At 45.3% G+C, this 17,394-nt stretch overlaps 1 protein-coding gene across 3 annotated transcripts in view; it reads right to left on the bottom strand.

Moving 5' to 3' along the window:
* Positions 1-16,769, bottom strand: part of RIPOR2 (RHO family interacting cell polarization regulator 2) — a 108,371-nt gene extending 91,602 nt beyond the window's left edge. Inside the window, exon 1 of one of the 3 annotated variants that reach the window (XM_052787162.1) lies at positions 16,612-16,769. In XM_052787162.1, the coding sequence (XP_052643122.1) occupies positions 16,612-16,687 (76 nt within the window). In that variant the 5' untranslated portion in view covers positions 16,688-16,769. The remainder of the gene's footprint in view (positions 1-16,611) is intronic. The other 2 variants (XM_052787159.1, XM_052787163.1) reach the window with 2 other exon arrangements.
* Positions 16,770-17,394: the final 625 nt, after the last annotated feature.

The raw sequence follows: 17,394 nt of genomic DNA, 5'->3' as shown, positions 1-17,394 counted from the left end.
AGGCCTTGTGTCTGCCCAGGGCACAGAAGGAAGGTGGTGTGTTATTCTTTCCAACACTGCAATATCATCACTCTCTGCATTTGAGTTCTGCTTTCATCATGCAGGGACTTTCTTGCTGCATGTCGTGACATACCCTAAACCTAAAAAACTAAGGTAGGCACACAAAATATTTCTAAAGACTAGACTGAGAACTGAAATTCATAACTCTACTAATATTAAAAAACAATAAATGCAACAGAGAAATTGATTTCATGGCACATAATAATTCTCCCATGTCTTATCCCAACTAATACCTTAATGTGATAGCTACCTCTCTCTTGCTGTCTGTATGACAGGGGCTAATGATTTCATCACCCCTTTTCTGTCTAGCATTCCCCATTACTCCACAGTTACAAGCCACCCTCTTCTCTTCAGAGATATCTAAATGATTAGCATGGTTAGGATAAACCCTGCAGTTTTCTGAAACTATTACTTCACTCCCAGTACATGGGACTTGGTGTTAAACTCTGCTGCTTCCAACCCGAAGAAGAGCTTCTGTGCCCAAAAGCATGTCTTTGCATTTTCAGTTATATCTGTAGGTTGAACAACAGACGGTCCCCTTCGGTCTTGTCTCACTGCAACTATTAATTTATTACTCTGTCTCACTAATGTCAGAGATTTTTGAACCTGTTGACTGGCATAGACATGCAAAACAAACACAGTCTCTGTGCCAAGAAGTGAAAGGGTATATGGCAGAGGACTAGGAAGACAGTCAGCCCTACTGCCTGCTCATCTGAATGAAATAAAGGGATGGGCACCTGGCCCAAAGGGTATACAAATGTCTGAAATAATGACCCGGTCTCCCTTTTTAATGTTGCTGTTGTTAAAATGAGGCAAACACTGCTGTAAAAGGGTTTTCTCTCCATTATTTTTGCCACTGCTTCTAGTGGTCCTCTCAGGCAATGAATAAAACCTGAAGAAGGGCACTCTGGTGCACAAATGTTCTCGTTATCTTAAAGGGGTCAATGGTCAAAGGTGAAAAAAATTCTGAGCAGTTTTAACGTGGAAACCAGTGAGTGAGTGTGTGTCCGTATCTCCTGTGAGCAGTCTTATTTCAGACAGAGCAACTACCTCACAGTGAGAGAACAGACTTAGAAGATGCTGAAATTCAGAACAACTTGGTTATATTACTGACCCCTCCATTATACAGTTTATATAATTAGACATAATGACAAAGTTAGTGGTTTGTATCTGGCATCCGGTCCTCCCACAGGCTCTAGTAGTGTACTGCAGCTTCATAGCTTTTCCAGGTTCTCCTCCCTAAGTATTCCTATTGCTAAATATTAAATGTCAGCAGTTAGCAAGTAAAACCACTCACATATAAATGATATTCCAGCAGGATGCCTTCCAATCCAAAACAAATCTTTGGTCTTATTCTTGACACCTTAAAAATGTCTTTTAACAATAACTAATCTACTTGTACTAGGTCACTAGAAAATACACAGGTTACCAGTTATACTGTCTTAATATCATTCTCCAAAGAGAAAGAGGGTCCAAAGAATTTTACCAATCCTGAATCCCTCATGACTATTGGTGCAATGCTAATTGCAGAGAGAACGAAGGGAAAGGGCAATATTTTTCAGAATTACAAGAGTTGTTACAAGCATAAATTTAGACACATTAAAAGGCAGTGAGTGAAGCGCAGAGGAAACCTATCACAAAGATCTCAGAAAGTGTTATGAAACAAGAATTCCACCTACTCTGTTGTGTGGTCCTGTGTGCTTATGAACAATGGACAGGCTAAGAAAAAGAAAAAACCCAAACAAAGAAGAGCAAAGCATGCTTGCACCCACAGTGCAACTTTGGTAGAACCTGGCCACCTCAGTCCACCAGTGGCATTGAGACCCAAACTAGCCAAAGCTCCTCAAAGGTAGGCATCAAAATTTTCACAAGTAAGCAGGCATACCTGAAGTTTCACTACTGACCCCCAGAGAGGGTACCAAATATCCGAGCACCTCTTAGACCTAAGGCTATTTTCAGCTCAGCAGCCTGGTGTCCCCAGGCAGCAGGAGGAGGCTCCTTCACAGGATAAAGCCATTTATGCGGGTCTTGTGGTGGTCCCATCCACCCTGCTGTTGACACCAGCACTCATTTACTCCCACCATGAGCCTTTTAATGGAGCTCAGTCAGGAAAACCTAACCTACAAAAAAATTCCCCCGAGCAGCTGGGTCTCCTGGGTGTGCTGGTGGTACTCCTAACATACGCAGCAGTGTGTGGTTTGGCACAGCGCAAAGCAGCTGTGTCACTTTATTATTCAACATTTACGATTGTCAGGGATGCTGGCCATGCCTAAATCCTCTTGTAGCTCTGGGCTTTGATTAGCAACATGTTCAAAATACTTTCAGTGCTTCTAGACAGCTATAGGTGCCTGCAGACAATGCTGGATGGTACCGGCAGCCCTGTCTGTAAAGGGAAATGTAGCTGGCTGTTAATGAATGTCATAGGTCCTTAGCATCACTCAAACAAGCTAAAGAATTAAGTTCTATCAACATCTCTATTTACAGAATCTCTGGGTATTTAACAAAGCAACTACAGTGGTAAGTTAATAACAGAAAAAGACAGGGAAGGGAGGTGTTCAGACCATTTAAATCTTGCGTGAAACTATTGTGGCTAATTCGCATGAAATCAGGAACTGAAGGTCATGAGACCAAAGTCAGCTTCCTCCAGATCATGCCAAAACTTGACCACAGTAATAAGGAGGCACAAATTGAACAAATGTGGAGGAGCATTAGTGCGAATAACCCTCCAGCTGCATACCCCGGTGCACGTACTTTCCACCTTTGCAGAAAGCTCTTCCCTGTGCAGGATCAGGCCAGTGCTAACAGGAGAACAGTGACCCTTCCCCAGTTCCCGGTACTGTTCACTGCTCCAACCAATCTGTTCTGCTTCCCTCGTGTTTTTTCTCCTTTTCTGCCATCTCAAAATGGGCGTTGCTCGGACATGAGCAGTCCCTGGGTGGTGGGTAGCTGCCCGGCTGCCTGCACCAGTATGGGCCAGCACAGAGCACCTGCACTGGAGCTACCAGCAGTAGCTGTGCTTCTGCTCTGGCGGGGAGCTGTTATCTTATAAAAATCACAGCTCTCGGAAAAACATCTCACACGCGATGAGAAATGCCTTCCTTACAGGCTGCCCCATTATCTGAATAAAAATGTATTCATTTATCTTATCTTGCATTTTAATATTATGAGCTGCAGCATCTCAGCACGGCTTTTTCAGCTTCAGCTGATAATTGTGGTAATTTTTCCATCTAAATTAAGCCACACAATGCTTAGGAGCAAAAAGCAGTTGCATTATGATGTGTATTACAGAAATGTTGAATAAATACTATGAGGAAATCCTTTTGTGATGGTGGCCAGCTGCCTTTCTTGTAGCAAGAAATTACGAAGGCATTGGGAATGTGACAGGACTTTTTTCTCCGCAGAATCAGGAAACTTGGGTGGAGAGAGCTGGAGTCGGTCTGCCTGGGCAGAGGTGCTTGGAGGCTCGTTGTTGGTAAGGCTGCTGGTGACTTGTCTGCTTGTTTTCCCCAAACCTGTTCCTCTAGACCAGACATAACAGCTCGGGAAGAGCATCACAGAGACAAACTCATCCCTATGAATTAGCGGGTGGGAGGACAAGCCATCTGTGAGGAGGTGGGCATGTGTTTTGAGCCCAACACGGGGTGAGCCTGTAATGAAAGTGCTCTCTGTAGGAGCCACACTTTTGTGATCTCTCTTAGAGACCCGTGGCTGATAGAAGAGTCTATGTAAGTCTTATTTTGGGTGGCTGCACAGGAGGCACACCCAATGGAGTGCAGAGACCTTGGCAATAACAGACTGCAGACAGGATAGCAGGGCCTGACTTCGTCTGCGTGAAGATCTGGTTCTCCTGTTGGTGGGCTCGATGAGCAGGGTCCCTCAAAGGGGATGACTGTGATGATTGTTAGTAAGGAGGTCACAGCAAGCTTAACCTTCGGCAGACAGAGCAGGATGGTTTAGTCCTTAGTCCTTTTATGGTCTCACCTAAACCAGGGATGGGAGAATTACACCTCTCTTCCTCCATTTTACCTGGGTAGTTTGTTTGGTTTGGGTTTTTTTCACTTTCAAGGACATAAATGCCTGACAAATTGTACCTAATTCTGCATAATTTGGGGACAGCTGAACATCAGATGTATCATGCTGAAAGCCACAGCCTCCAGAGTACCTTCTTCTCTTCAGGTGATCTAGTGGAAAACTTTCCCTTGGGAGATTTTAGGACTTTGTGCTGCATTTGATGAGCTGATTGCAAGTCCATCAGTGGTCCTCACTCCCAGCACCTGGGAGAGGAGACGTGGTCCCTGTATAAGGGGGTTGCATGGCTGCAGAGTGGGCAGGACAGGCTGCAGATATTTGCTCTGCACCCCTTCCTGGGGAAAATAAGCAGTTACAGTCTCTGGTGGGACCCACGGGGTGTGGAAGGAAAATAAGGCAGGTTTATCTCACAGGGCAGGGGGCACAGACCACTCAAACCCCTGATTAAGTGTTTGCTGTATCAAAAATGTGCCACCAAAGAGCTGTGACCAGTGGACTTGCCCTATATTTTGTTAGTAATGCAAGTGGATTTAGCAGCATGTATAGATTTACCAGGCACACAATTTATTTGCATTTATTGAGCCTTATCCTGCCTCCAATTGGATTTTTGCAATACCAACCCGAATAGTTGTGTTCAGACATACTTTGTTTCTATGTGACTGAACAGTCGTCATGAAGAAAAAAAAAATTGCCCCTTATTTTTGGCACTTTCTTTCTATAGAGAACTTGATTAGAGGAGGCTGGCATAATCAACTCAGCATCTCTGCTCCAGCCACATTGTAAGGTTACCATACAAATGAAATCATAAAATGGACACACATTTTTGCCTTCAAGGAAGAAATGCCCCCCAAATGCCATCTGCCACCGCAGCAACAGGGTTTTAAGCTTCTGCTTTTCCACAACAGCAAAAGAAAAACCCGCAAAAGAAGGAAAATCAGAGCGAAAGCCTTCCACGGGTGAGTGCGCTGCAGGATGGGCTATTTTAGAGTAGAGAGCAATTTCAGGAGAGGGGGTCTTTGGGGCTGTGCAGAAGTGCAGATCTCCCGTTCCTCTCCTGTGGGGGGGTACTGCACCCTCCCAAGAGCATCCCCTCCCACAGCACCTGCAGCCAGCACGTCCACCTCCCTCACGTCACTGTCATACGTACACACCGAGCCCATGCTGGAGGAAAACTTGAGCTTAGAAGATACACGAAATCTGTTGTTGCTACTGTTTGGGTTTTTTTTTTTTAAAGTAACCTACATTTAATGAAAATATCTGAGACACAAAGTACCTTGTTTTCCTTTTGATTAGCAATTATGGTTGCTAATTAAAGCAATACCAAAATAATTGTGTCATAGTACAAAACTAATGCACATATTTCTCTGTGCCAAAAAAATAAGATTATGACCTCCAGTCATAGTTCCAGAAGAGATAATGCTTTACTAATACTTTTACAGGGCTTAATTCAATGTGCATATGAGAGAGAAGAACTGTGTAGCTTTTGATGTATGGTGCAGGACACCCTGTCACATAAAGATGCAGAGAGAGATCACAACAGTCCCTTTTCTTAGAGTTGCAACACAATTAGCCAAAGAATCAACTTCGAGTGTTCTCACATTCCTCACTTTGTTTTTCAAATCTTCTTTGCGTGTTAAAATATAATCTGTGATTCTGTTGGTATGGATTTTCTTTGCCTAGTGCCTTCATATGGACACATCTTTGGCCATTTGCTCAGGGGAACACTCACTGGACAAGACTGATTTCCTGCAACCAACTAAATAGTCTTTTTGTAAGAATAAAAGAAAGGCACATCCTCCACAAAAGCTAATTCATGCAGCATGACTCTTTGAATATATAGTCTAGCAATACACAAGTGTTGGAAGTGGCATAAAAGATCCTTGAAAACACTTCTAATTGATTAATTCAGCAGGGTAGCACCGTGGAAATGATTGATTTTAGTCTACCAGACCTCCCTCTGGCCTTTTCAGAGACACTGTGGATCGGTACTTGAATGGACAATTGAATACAAACGGCAGTATGACAATAGCACCCAAATTATTTAAAGCGAAGTTTTCCTGTCATTTTAATGTATCATCAAATTGACTGCAACAGGTTAAAGATGCCCCAAAGACCAAAGCATTTTTAAAAAATGTATCTTTTAAATAGTGACAACATTAAGGTCAGTAGTAATGACTGGTCTCAGATAACTGATCTGATTGATTGACAAATAATAGGTGACTGTGTTCTCCTTAGACAACGAATGCTGAGGCATAACAAACACGGCGATAAGGACTATTAGAAAGGGTAGATAAAATCACAATAGGAGATTTTCTTGAGGTCATCAAGTCAGTTTCCTGTTTTAGCTGGATTTGATACAGCCTTTGCAAACCAAACTAAGGGCATGTACGTTACCAGTGCTTACTTAAACTTAAGCTGCCCTTACTTCGCCAATCAAAGTAAAAAATGTTAGTGACATGGGCTGAAATTTCTGCTGCTCAGCTGGAGTTTAGGGGGCAGGTCATAGCTGCACTGAAGACATACAGTTACGAAATACCAAAATGAGAAATGAGAAGGACTATTTGTCAGTGCTTGATCCTCTGGGCTTGGCTCGGGCAAGCTCCCACTGCAGCTCAGACGCACTTTCAGAAGCCGTGCAGACCTGCTGCAAAGAAAGGTAGTTTTACTGCCCTTCCTTTGGCAGGATAACACTTGAACATGGCTCGTGATCTTAGAAATAACCATTTCATTGTGCTTCCAGAGTAATCATGTGAAATACTGACGTGCTGACGGCAGAGGAGGCAGGCAGTGGCTGTGAAGGAGCCCCTCGCTCCATGGGAGGAGGATCACGCTGTCTCCTGCCCTGAAGGAAATGTCTTCTTGATGAACTTATGGCTTTTTGAAAGCTCCTTGGCTTCCCTGGGCCCCTGTCCTGAGCCAGGGCTGTGGGGTTGATGTGGATTTTGCACATGGACTTCTGCAGAGGCAGTTGAGGGCTCAGCAGGGTAAGCAAGACACAACCCAGCCCCCGTTTTGAGAGGGAAGGCAGCCTTTCTCCTTCCCGGCATCCCCGATACGACGTTTAAATACATGGTTTACTTGTGCTTGGTGGGACCTGCCTTGATTACTAAGTGCTGCAAGAAGGGGAAGCGTGCAAACTCGTGCTCATCAAAAGTATTTAGGTATCTTCTGCTGGTATTTGCAAAGGGACTTTAGTACTTTGACATCTTTTGAGAGTCTAAACCTGCTAATGCGGTTTCTCTTCACAACTTCCAGTGGTGGCTGGCTTTGATCAGCTCAGCTGTACTGTCACACCCAACCTGTGCCATCAGACCCTGCAACTGCAGAAAATTTCACTAAACAAGTTAGAAGTGTTTCTTCAGATATCATGGTTGGGGCTTATTCAGGCCGTCTGGGACTCAGTTTTATACGCATTCGTTTGTCTCAAAATTTACCAACTTGTTCTCTGCAATCTCAGCTTATTTATATAAGTATTGAAAATCTCTTACCCTTGTGACTGTAATGTAAACTATGAAAATTATTCACAGAGTGTAACCAAGGAACATCTGCCCAAGCTATGAGCTGCTTGAGGAGGTGTCAGTACAGACGTTCCCAGCGAGCATGAAGTGGTTCTCTCTCCCCTGCCCCACGGCCTGCAAAAATACATAGTGAAGAAGGGGAGAGGATCACTTCGCATGCACCTAAAACCATTTCCTAGCAAATGACCTAAGCAGACAGCATTTCACTCTGGAGCGAGGAGTGGCACCTCCTGGAGAAGTCCATCCTCCCCTCCACCAGCTGGCCCATCAGCCGGGAGGGAAGGGCAGCATGGCAGGCTCACGTTGGACCACTCTGGATTGGGAACCAAGCATCTCTTGTGGGGACTTCTCCCTGCACATCTGCTGCCTTTCCCTGTGGCTGTCGATCACTGTGCAGGGGGTCCACGTAGCTGGCAAAATGCTGTGAAGCTTTTCTCCTTATCCTCTAGCCCTGACAGCTTACAGCTTTTCAGCTGCATGTCAGAGGGAGCCCAGGCTTGCTGGGCTGGACTGATTAGCTCTGCATCCCACCTGTATATTGCACAGAAATGGCATTTTTGTGCAATTCCCCCTTTAGGTCCCTCCAGCTAGGGCCATGGCAGCATTATTCAGCATCTTGGGATTGCAATAATTTCTTTTTTTTTCCCATTACAGGTGCATAGGAAGCACCACAAAAGTATGTGCCTGAGTCAAGCTTTCAAGTTAGTCCCTGTTAGCAGGCAGACACGTTCATGAAATTGCACACAGGGCGATCAGAAATGGCTTAACCAAGCTTATCTGCAAGCAGAGTGCTAATGAGCAATAATTAGTTCACTCACGAGCTGTGGGCTTACCTCATCTGCTTAAAAAGGAGTGGGTTTCTAATATAATGCCGACTTTCATTACAGAGATATCATCAGCTAGCGCTCATCTCAGCATTAAGAAGATGTTGCAGTTTCTCAATTCCTGCTGAAAAACTTGCAGAAATACTTCGGTGTTTCTAAAGAGCACCTGGGTGTATTAAAAAGACCCCATATGCATGTGTAGGTAAAATATTAATTACTTAAGTTTTAAACCATACTGGGTTTATCTTGCACTAGGAAAGCAAAGGAAATACAAGCAATTACAGGCAAACTGAATTGCTCTGTCTACCTTCTTCTTAGAAGTTTTTTTTCCACTTCAAGGTGATTTGACATTTTTGGGTTAGACTTTAGGAACTCAGTGCGGGAGCCTGGTTTTGTGTTGCTGCTCCAAACAAGAAACGATTCAATTATGCATCAGCCCACCCCTTCCCCAAAACTAAACCCTCTCAGAACCTGAACTCCCTTCAGCACAGGTTTTAAATAGAACGGATAAGTAGGGTAAAGCTGGTTGTGGGAGCTACTTTACCTTCCATATTTTCCATCAGACGATGCCTCTGACCTGGCCGGGGTCTCAGGTCCCTGGCTGTGTTTTCTCCTACTGGGAGATGTCAATCTCCTCGCGCTCTGTGGATGATCAGGAGTGGGAAACGGAGACACTTCTGCATTGCAGAGCTCTCCTTCATAACTGTGGGTCTATCCACTACTGTGCCAAGATTTGGTGAATGCAACAGATGTTATTTTAATATAAGGGTTCAAGTTTTATCTCAGATTTTATATTAAATAAAAGGGCCTAGTTTCACTGAAGCGTGGTTGTGTGAAAGCATGTTCATCTTAGGCAAAAGTATATAATGGGTACTCCTGCTAAGCAGTTTTGCAAACTTGGTGACAAGCTTATTGCTGTTATTTTACTGCACACTGTTTCCTTAATGCCTGGAATATGTTAATCTTTTTTCATTTTTGTCTCAGTGGTCTAAAATCTGGATGTTAAAAACAAAATTGGAAACTTGAGCTTAATTTCTTTGTTGTTTTCGAATATGCCAGTTTGCACCCAGAGAATTTACCCCAGCAATTTGACTTCTGCATCAGAGCAAGTGGTGTAACGTTTCTGAAAGTGGAGAGTTTTGCTCGTCACAAACATGAAAGCACCTTTTGGTGTGTATGTTGGAGAATAACTGATAAGAAAATTAAAAGCGAAGAGCTCACTTGAAAATATTTGGCAACTCTAAGTTAAACAAAAAACATTTTTCAATTTTAATAGCGCAATGGTAATATTTCACTCCAGAATTTGCATGATGCATACTGATATTCCCTATAGCTGTCCATCACTTAGAAAGTAGCTGCTTTCCATTATTTAATACAGATGCTTTACAAATACTTCTGTTATTTGGTTTCTCCTCAAGAGAAACACCCAGCTCTTGCAGAGCTACTAGAGCTCAGCCGTGGGCGACTACAGCCCACGCTGGCTTTTGAAGGTGACTTGCAAAGAGGACTTCAGGATCCGGTGGCTTTGATGCCACCAGCACTCAGAAGCTTTGGGAAATGCAACAGCTGCCTCTGGCACAGGATCATAATCCACAAGGGATTAAAAACCATTTCATCATAAACGCCGTGCCATAGCATCTACCCCGATGACATACTTATCCCGCTTGGGTTTAAATCTCCATCTGATAAGACCGAAGTGTGGTTCTTTCTCATCTTTTAAAATAAAGGTTACAAGCTTTTATCTGGACTTCCCAAACCAGATGCTCAGGGCAGTGACCACTCCATGCCTGGTGACTGTACTAGTGCTTTTAAGGCTCTGGCGTGTCTTTTGCATTTCTTTAGCCCTGGTGCCCTCCACTCTGCACAGGCATAATCTGTTGTTCCTTTTCATCACTTTCTCTTTGCTTTCCAGCTTAGTTTTCCAACATGTCACTCCTTACTCAGATCAAAAGGATTAACAGAGCTAAAAAGCTTAAGTAAAGCAGTCATTATATTTGGCACAGGTTTGCTAGTGCCTATGCTGCGGACACTGTAACCATTCTGTTTAAATAACCAGCTTTGGACCAGCTCATTATTTTTTTTTCAGCTGACTGCTAAATCCTTACCTATTTTGAAAAAAGTTAGGGTTGAAACCCTCTTTAGAGGATCACTATGAGTGGGATTTCTCTTGACTAATTTTATCCATCTAAAAGTTTTGGGACTAGCTTAAGCCCGTACTGTTCTCAGGGAGGAGAGGGGAGGAATTGAGGATCGTCAGTGGGGTAATTCAGCAGGAGAGAGTGAGATAGCAATACAAAATGTCTAGATTGCTCCGTTCCCTTTGTCTTCAGAGCAGGAGCTGAGGGTGTTACACTCAGACCCGGAGGCCACGCTGTGCCCTCCGCTGGGCAGAAGATGCTGTGGGGCAGTTCCCATCTCCCCTGCATAGCACAAGGCTCACGCACCTCCTCAAAGTACAGTCTAAGTGGGGTTTAAGGGAGATTGGCCCTAGGCCCACTCCGGGATTTAATTCCTTTGGATTTTATGTAAGCAGTCACCAAAGCTATTTAGTGCAAGGCATTAGGTAATGTAGCCTGCTCTGAAGACGTAGGGCTTGTGGGTTTTCCAGTTGTTCAGCAGAACAGTGAAGTCCTTGCTTTAGGAACATAACAGTTTTAATGCCAAAAAAAAGGGGGGAAAACATTTGGCTGTTGGACAGAGTTATTTCCTTACACTGCCCCTAGTTTTTGGCAAGTATTGTTTCATGACCCAATGAAATTTGTTGTAAGTAAGTAAGTCCCACAAGTGGTGGGAGAAGTTTAGTGGCTGAACACCTTCCTTTCGTTCAGCAGTTGTCTTCTAAGGTCAAGGCATCTTTGATGAGGCTTCACTGGACATCCGTAAGCTTGCGTTGGATAAGAGTGAGGAGCAGTAGTGCCCTCACAACAGGAGCTATTGCATCAGCACCATACTTTTTAACTGATGCTGAACGCGAGACCGCTATCGTTCTGTGTAAGAGTTATCAGATTTGCTGATAATTCAGCTGAGAATTGCTGAAGTTTTGTTGTATCCAAAAGGATGAAATGGAGGGGGCTTTATATGCTAAGTCTATAACTATAAAGCAGAGTATAGCCCTCCGAAGGAAGGGTAAAAACACAACAAACAAAATAACTATTGCTACTGGTTTAAGTTACAAAAGTTTTTGTCTGTCTTGCTCAGGCAACTGCAATTATCACCCGTTTTCTAGGAATTCTTAATATTCGCACCTGTGAGTTATTGGCTCTCATACAAACGTTATCTACTACATTTCCAACACCAGCTGCCCTGCCAGGGGTCTGCTGCAGCCTTACCATTAAGCTGTCAGCTTCCCTGGTTGTAAGGAGTAATGACAAAGCAGTTCCAGCTTCTCTGAAACACACCTGAAAATGAATGGTTGGGGGGGTCACATTAAGAAAAACAAAACAAACCACGCAAATGTTCTTGAGGTTGTTCTCAAGTACTTATTGATGTGAAATTCTCAGTATTTTAATTTGTATACAAAACATACCTAGAAACCCATTATGATTTTCCAGTCACTGAAGGCTGGAGTCTAAGCATCGCATGGGTACAGCCCTAACAAAGCCTCGGTGGGAAGAGGTTTTGCACAGCAATGGGTGAACATTACTCATACTTGCGTATTCTGCTTTCCACACGTTGAAGGTCTGAGGAGACAAAGAGCCGTGCCCTGGACAGTTTTGAAATCCATCAATCTCTGTCGTTCCTGAATGGACCCCTCCGAGTGGAAAGGCTTTTTGCCCACGCAAGTACCACAGCGCTGCACAGGGTGTCGTGCCGCCGGGTATGTTACAGTATGTTTTCCAAAGAACATTTCCCTGAGGTAAGAGGCAAAATATAGCTCTTGTATCCAATATTGCATAAAGTCTACTCCTCTGCAGGAAAGCAATCTCCTTCTCCCTTCCCAAAACAAAAACACCATTTAAAATTACATTATTACCAAGAACGAGCAGGACAAACAGTGCACTTTATTTTTATTGCCATTTAAGGGTAGTTTAAAGCCAGGCTTATCTATTACCTTATAGAAGATTATTTCCATTTACAAATATGAACAGTATTTCGGTACTGCTTTCCCTAACACCAGTGACTTGTATAAATACTTTTTTTTCCTAGGAACAAATTACATGTACCACGAAATATGGTAAGTTTTGATATTGTGTGAGGCTATGCAGTTCATGTACAATTGAGCGTTTGCCGTTTTTCTTTTCTGGATGACATTTTTGCTCCTAGCTTCTTGCTTTTCTCTTAGTTTTGGTGGCAATTGGTTTGGTTTGGTTTTTTTTTTTTTCCACTTGGAAGCAAATCAAAATACACAGCAGATGTTTTGCTGTCTGAACTGCACAACCAGTTTGGAGCAGAAATAATAAAAGGCTGTTCACAACATTACTGTAGTAGGCCTTGCTGGTGAGGTGAAAACGTGCCTAACAATGAACACCTAATGAGATTTGATCAAGGCTCGCCATCGATTCTTTGCCCTAAAGGTTACAGGTTGTGAAAGCTGCATTAGCACCAGAAAGATACAGCTTTTTAGGCCCACTCTTGCTGGGCAAACACTGCGGCTGGACCCCTGATACCTGGCAATGCCCCAGGATGGGTTTGTGGTGGTGACAGGCAGTGCTGCCAAGGGCTGGACCCAGACCTGGACCCGAACCGGGACCCGGACTCCGACCCAGAACCAGACCCAGCACGGTGCCGCGGGTGGCTGGGGCTCGTGGGATGAACACGCGGATGGGCCCCCCATGCCTTGCCTCCCAGCCCCAGCTGGGATTATGGTTCTAAACGAGTTACTTAACATTTCTGCTGTAGCTTTCCCACCTCTTCCCTTTCACCAAATGCTTACAGTGATATGCAAAGTGGTATGGACGGGTCCAACCCAGCAGAATAGCTGCAGAGACCACCCAAGACCGGGGACCTCGCAACCTCTGAGCACCCGGCTGGCACGGCAAGCCAGCAAAAGCCATCCAAAATGCTCCTCAGCCACACAGCCAGCAAAATTTCCTGATTTGCCATCCTGCATCACGGACGTACAATCCTTTTTCTCTGTGTGAAGTCTTACTGGTTTTGTGCAAACCCCTTCTGTTAAATTTCAGGAAAACCCGGAGAAACCTCCTCCCCACACATTCCCAGGGCTTTAACATGTGTTGGTGGCCAGAAGCCAAGTACACTTTAGGGAGTAGCAGCAAACAGCTGCTTTTCAGACTCTTCCCAACACAGTTTTAAGACTTGCTCCACGCAGTTATTACAAGCATGATTCAAACTCAGCTTCCAACCCTGGCATGAGCAGGACCTTTTAGCCTGCTTTCCTAAGGAAACGCTGTACATGTGATGACACGCTCATCAATAATATTTCTTAACCCACTGGCCAGCTTCAATCAAACCTCGCAGCCAGGCAGCAGTCTTGGAGACCCCAAGTTCCTACAGGGTTCATGAACCACATGTGGCTGGGCCAAGGGAAATGAAAGAAAAAGCAAGTCAACCTGTATGAGACCTCAGAGAGCCCAGGGAGAGGGGGATGCTCCAGATGCCCAGCTCCGGGAAAGCTTTGCAACATTTTTCATCTGCGTGGACACTGGAGCATCCAGCAGGAAAGCAGATTTCATTAGTTCTAGTATCGGTTTTTACAGCAGTATCATGAACTTATGCTCTCTGGCCAATGTCTCCCACAGGATTGGAACCAGCCCCCTCTGCGAGGTGAGAACGGAGAGTCAATTTTGTGAAGGTCAAAAGCCTCTCGGAGGGCTTCTCAGGCGCGAGCTGCGGTTTCTTTCCCTTGGCTGGAGGGACGGCCACATCCAGCGAGGCAGCGAGGACAGGGTTGCTCTCCATTTGAAAACATGCCTTTGTTCAAAGCAGCAGTTTTTGCCATGAGCACACACGTGCCTGCAGGGAGCTTCCTTCAGGGACCCGGCTGGAAAATGGGGCCGCAGGGGCTGGTGCAGAAAGGCGGCAGAGTCGCCTGGCTGTTCCTTTGAATGACTGCTTTAACAAGGAGGTACAGTGACAGCCTGTGCTCACGGGGACTTCGGAAACCAGCCAGCAGTAGTTTCCTTACTAGACTTTTTTTTTTCTTTAATTCTAAACTGCACATTTCCAAACAGAAGAGTAGCACGTCTCCTGTAATAGCAGCAGTTTTGCTGCAGCACCTCAGCAGAAGGCAGCTAGGGAGGACAAGCTGAGTCTGGACATGAGAAACTTGCAAGGAGCAGACCCTCACTGCTGGTCTCAGTACCGGCCACGCCACGTCACAGAAAGCCGTGCTCCTTCACCAACGCAGGCTAAAGCAATCTAATTCAAGATGCCAGAAGTTATTTCTAGTAACAAAGCCAACAAACACTCTTCTAGCCGATTAGTATTTTTCAGACTCATTATAAAAAAAAAAATAAAAATCTCTATCCCTCATTTTCTCTTTGTTCAGTGCTGCAATGTTTCCCTAAGCCAGAGGCAAGATAAAAAGACAGGGTGGGAGAGATGTGCAAAGATAGCACCATTGTCAACCAAAGAAACCTCCTTCAATTATTCAGAGTATCTATCTGCCGTTCTCAAATTTCCCATTCTTACAGCTTGAGCTAAGTGCTGCTGCATGCATTTGGCAGTAGTTCTTATCAACTCAGAGGACAGCTCGAGTAAGGAACATATGTATTCATAGGATAATTAACGTCTAAAGTGCATGTTGTGGTAAGAATTTTCCATATACATTCCCAAACTATCTGCCAAATGCGTATTTGTAAAGAGTAAGGATCTACAAATGGAAAAGGTAAATGTAATCCTAAGTAAATATTAAACAGAATTGCTTTTTTTTCTACTTCATTAACAACTAGAAAATTGATCATAAAGCTGTGGCAAACCAAAATACTCACAAAGCTGCAAGCGTCAAAAACCAGTGAGCAACTGAGCACAGCCAACCAACAACTAGGAAAAGCAGACTTTCTGATATCTACCAGTAATATTTTGAATCTGAAAGGCAAACTGGAGTTGAACTCATAACAAAACAATATTTAAGAAAGTAAATGTGAGAGCTGGGTGTCTATGCTGCAACACTATGAGTTAGAAAAATTCAAACAGACCTTGGTATCTCCATGGATAAACTAGGATAGTGAAGTGACGTGAGCTCTGGGCAGAGGTGTTGAGAGACAACATGCTCATTTTATCATATTTATCCTTTTGCAGTGTAGTCTGAATGGCATTTTAATTTCAAAATCCCTTTTACAATATATCACCCCCTTGATAGGGGAGAGGATGCTTCAGTTTGCCAGCCAACTCAGCCCACCGTCCTGAGCCACTACGTTGCACCTTCTTAGAAGTGATTAGACGCTACAGCTGCCTGAACCAAAGAAATCCCTTCCGTTTCCCCAGCTTGTCACGGATGCATTACCCTTGCTGAGTGTCTGCAGAACCATTGGTAGCATATCTCTCCAAGGTGCCAGCTGAAAGCGAGCCTGAATAAATCGGCTAGAAGTGGCTGGATCTCCGTACAGCAGTACCTGCTGCAGTATATAAGGTCTGCCATGGAAGGCAAGAAAACTGCCTCCAGTAAAACCAGGGTGAAATGGTGAATAATGTACCCCAGCAACTTGCAGCAAGGCTATATATACATTAGCTCAGTGATGTGCACGGCTCCTACCAGCCGAAGAAGCGGGAAGGCTCAGGACAGTGCACTGTGACATTTTACAAGCCACCGATCTGGTTATGTTCTTCTCAATCAAACTTTTTTTGCTTCGTGCTGCTGGTCAAAAAAAGTGGGGTAGGTATTATTCTGCATTCCTCTTCCAACACACAAACCATCCTCTCTTAAAACTCTCTTAGAAATGCAAAAAAGCTCCTAGCCATCTTAGGAAGGGACCCTTTCAAACCAGCCTCTCCCAAAGGTGGTCCACCAGCCACAGGGCTTTGCTCAGCAGGGACCCCCCCATCTCGGGGCTGTAGGGGATGGACAGACAGCCGTGGCGGTGCCCCTGCCCTCTCGCCGTGCCCTCAGTGACCAAGCAAAGAGCCCTGGACCTGGGGATGCCCGTGGGCTCTGGGGAGCCGTGGAGCTCCGCTCCGTGCTGGCCCCATCCGCGTGGCGGGATGGGTGCTAGCCGGCGAGGGAACAGGGGTGGGAAAGGGGGATAGGGGCCGGGGGGGGAGGAATCAGACGCGACACTTACTGCAGAACCGCCGTCGCCTGGCCACGCGTCGCCAGAGCCGCGTCCGCACCCAGTGCAGGCACGGGGACAGGTCCATGGCTCGAGGGGCTGCCCGTCCCCGGGGCCACCCGGGATGGCCCGCTCCCTGCTGGGCAAATCCGTGGCAACCCCCGGCCAAGCCCCAGGCCGCCGGGAAGATGCGGCGGGTGGCTGCCGAGGCCCTGCCGTCCCTCTGTCGCCATGCCATGTTTTATGCATGAAGGTGACGGTGCGTAATTTCATCCTGATTCTCCGCGCCCGGTGTGTACGTGGGCTCCCGCAACGTGGAGGAGCCACGGCATCGGTCCCTGGGGAGAGAGAGCTCGGAGGGAGGCAAGGAGCGTGGAGCAATCCCGGGGTGGGGGAAGGTGCCCATCGGAGAAACGGGGCCTTTTTCAGCCTCTGCAGTATCCCCTGAAGTTCATCCATCTGCAGGTCTACAGGTGCTGCGCTCTGCATGGACCCCAGAGCGGGAGGAGATTCACGGATTTTCGGATGCCCTACAGAAACCCATGTGCCCTCTGGTCACAAAACCATGGTCTGTGTCTGAAACCCCAACCCCGCTGCTGCACATCCCTGGCAATGTGAGGAAGCAGGGGTGCCAAGAGTGAGCTCCATAAAGCTTTAGCGTGTCCATGTCAGTACTGCACTGGTAGGGGTGGTCAGCACTTCTTACTTTCTCTTACATATATAGAGAGATATATATATGTATATATACACATACATATCTTTCTTCTATGTTTCTATATTCTAATTTCACTTTTG

Source organism: Harpia harpyja, chromosome 5, assembly GCF_026419915.1.
Source record: "Harpia harpyja isolate bHarHar1 chromosome 5, bHarHar1 primary haplotype, whole genome shotgun sequence".
Lineage (NCBI taxonomy): Eukaryota > Metazoa > Chordata > Aves > Accipitriformes > Accipitridae > Harpia > Harpia harpyja.
The sequence above is the reverse complement of the archived record's forward strand: the minus strand, read 5'-3'. Positions and strand labels throughout refer to the sequence as shown.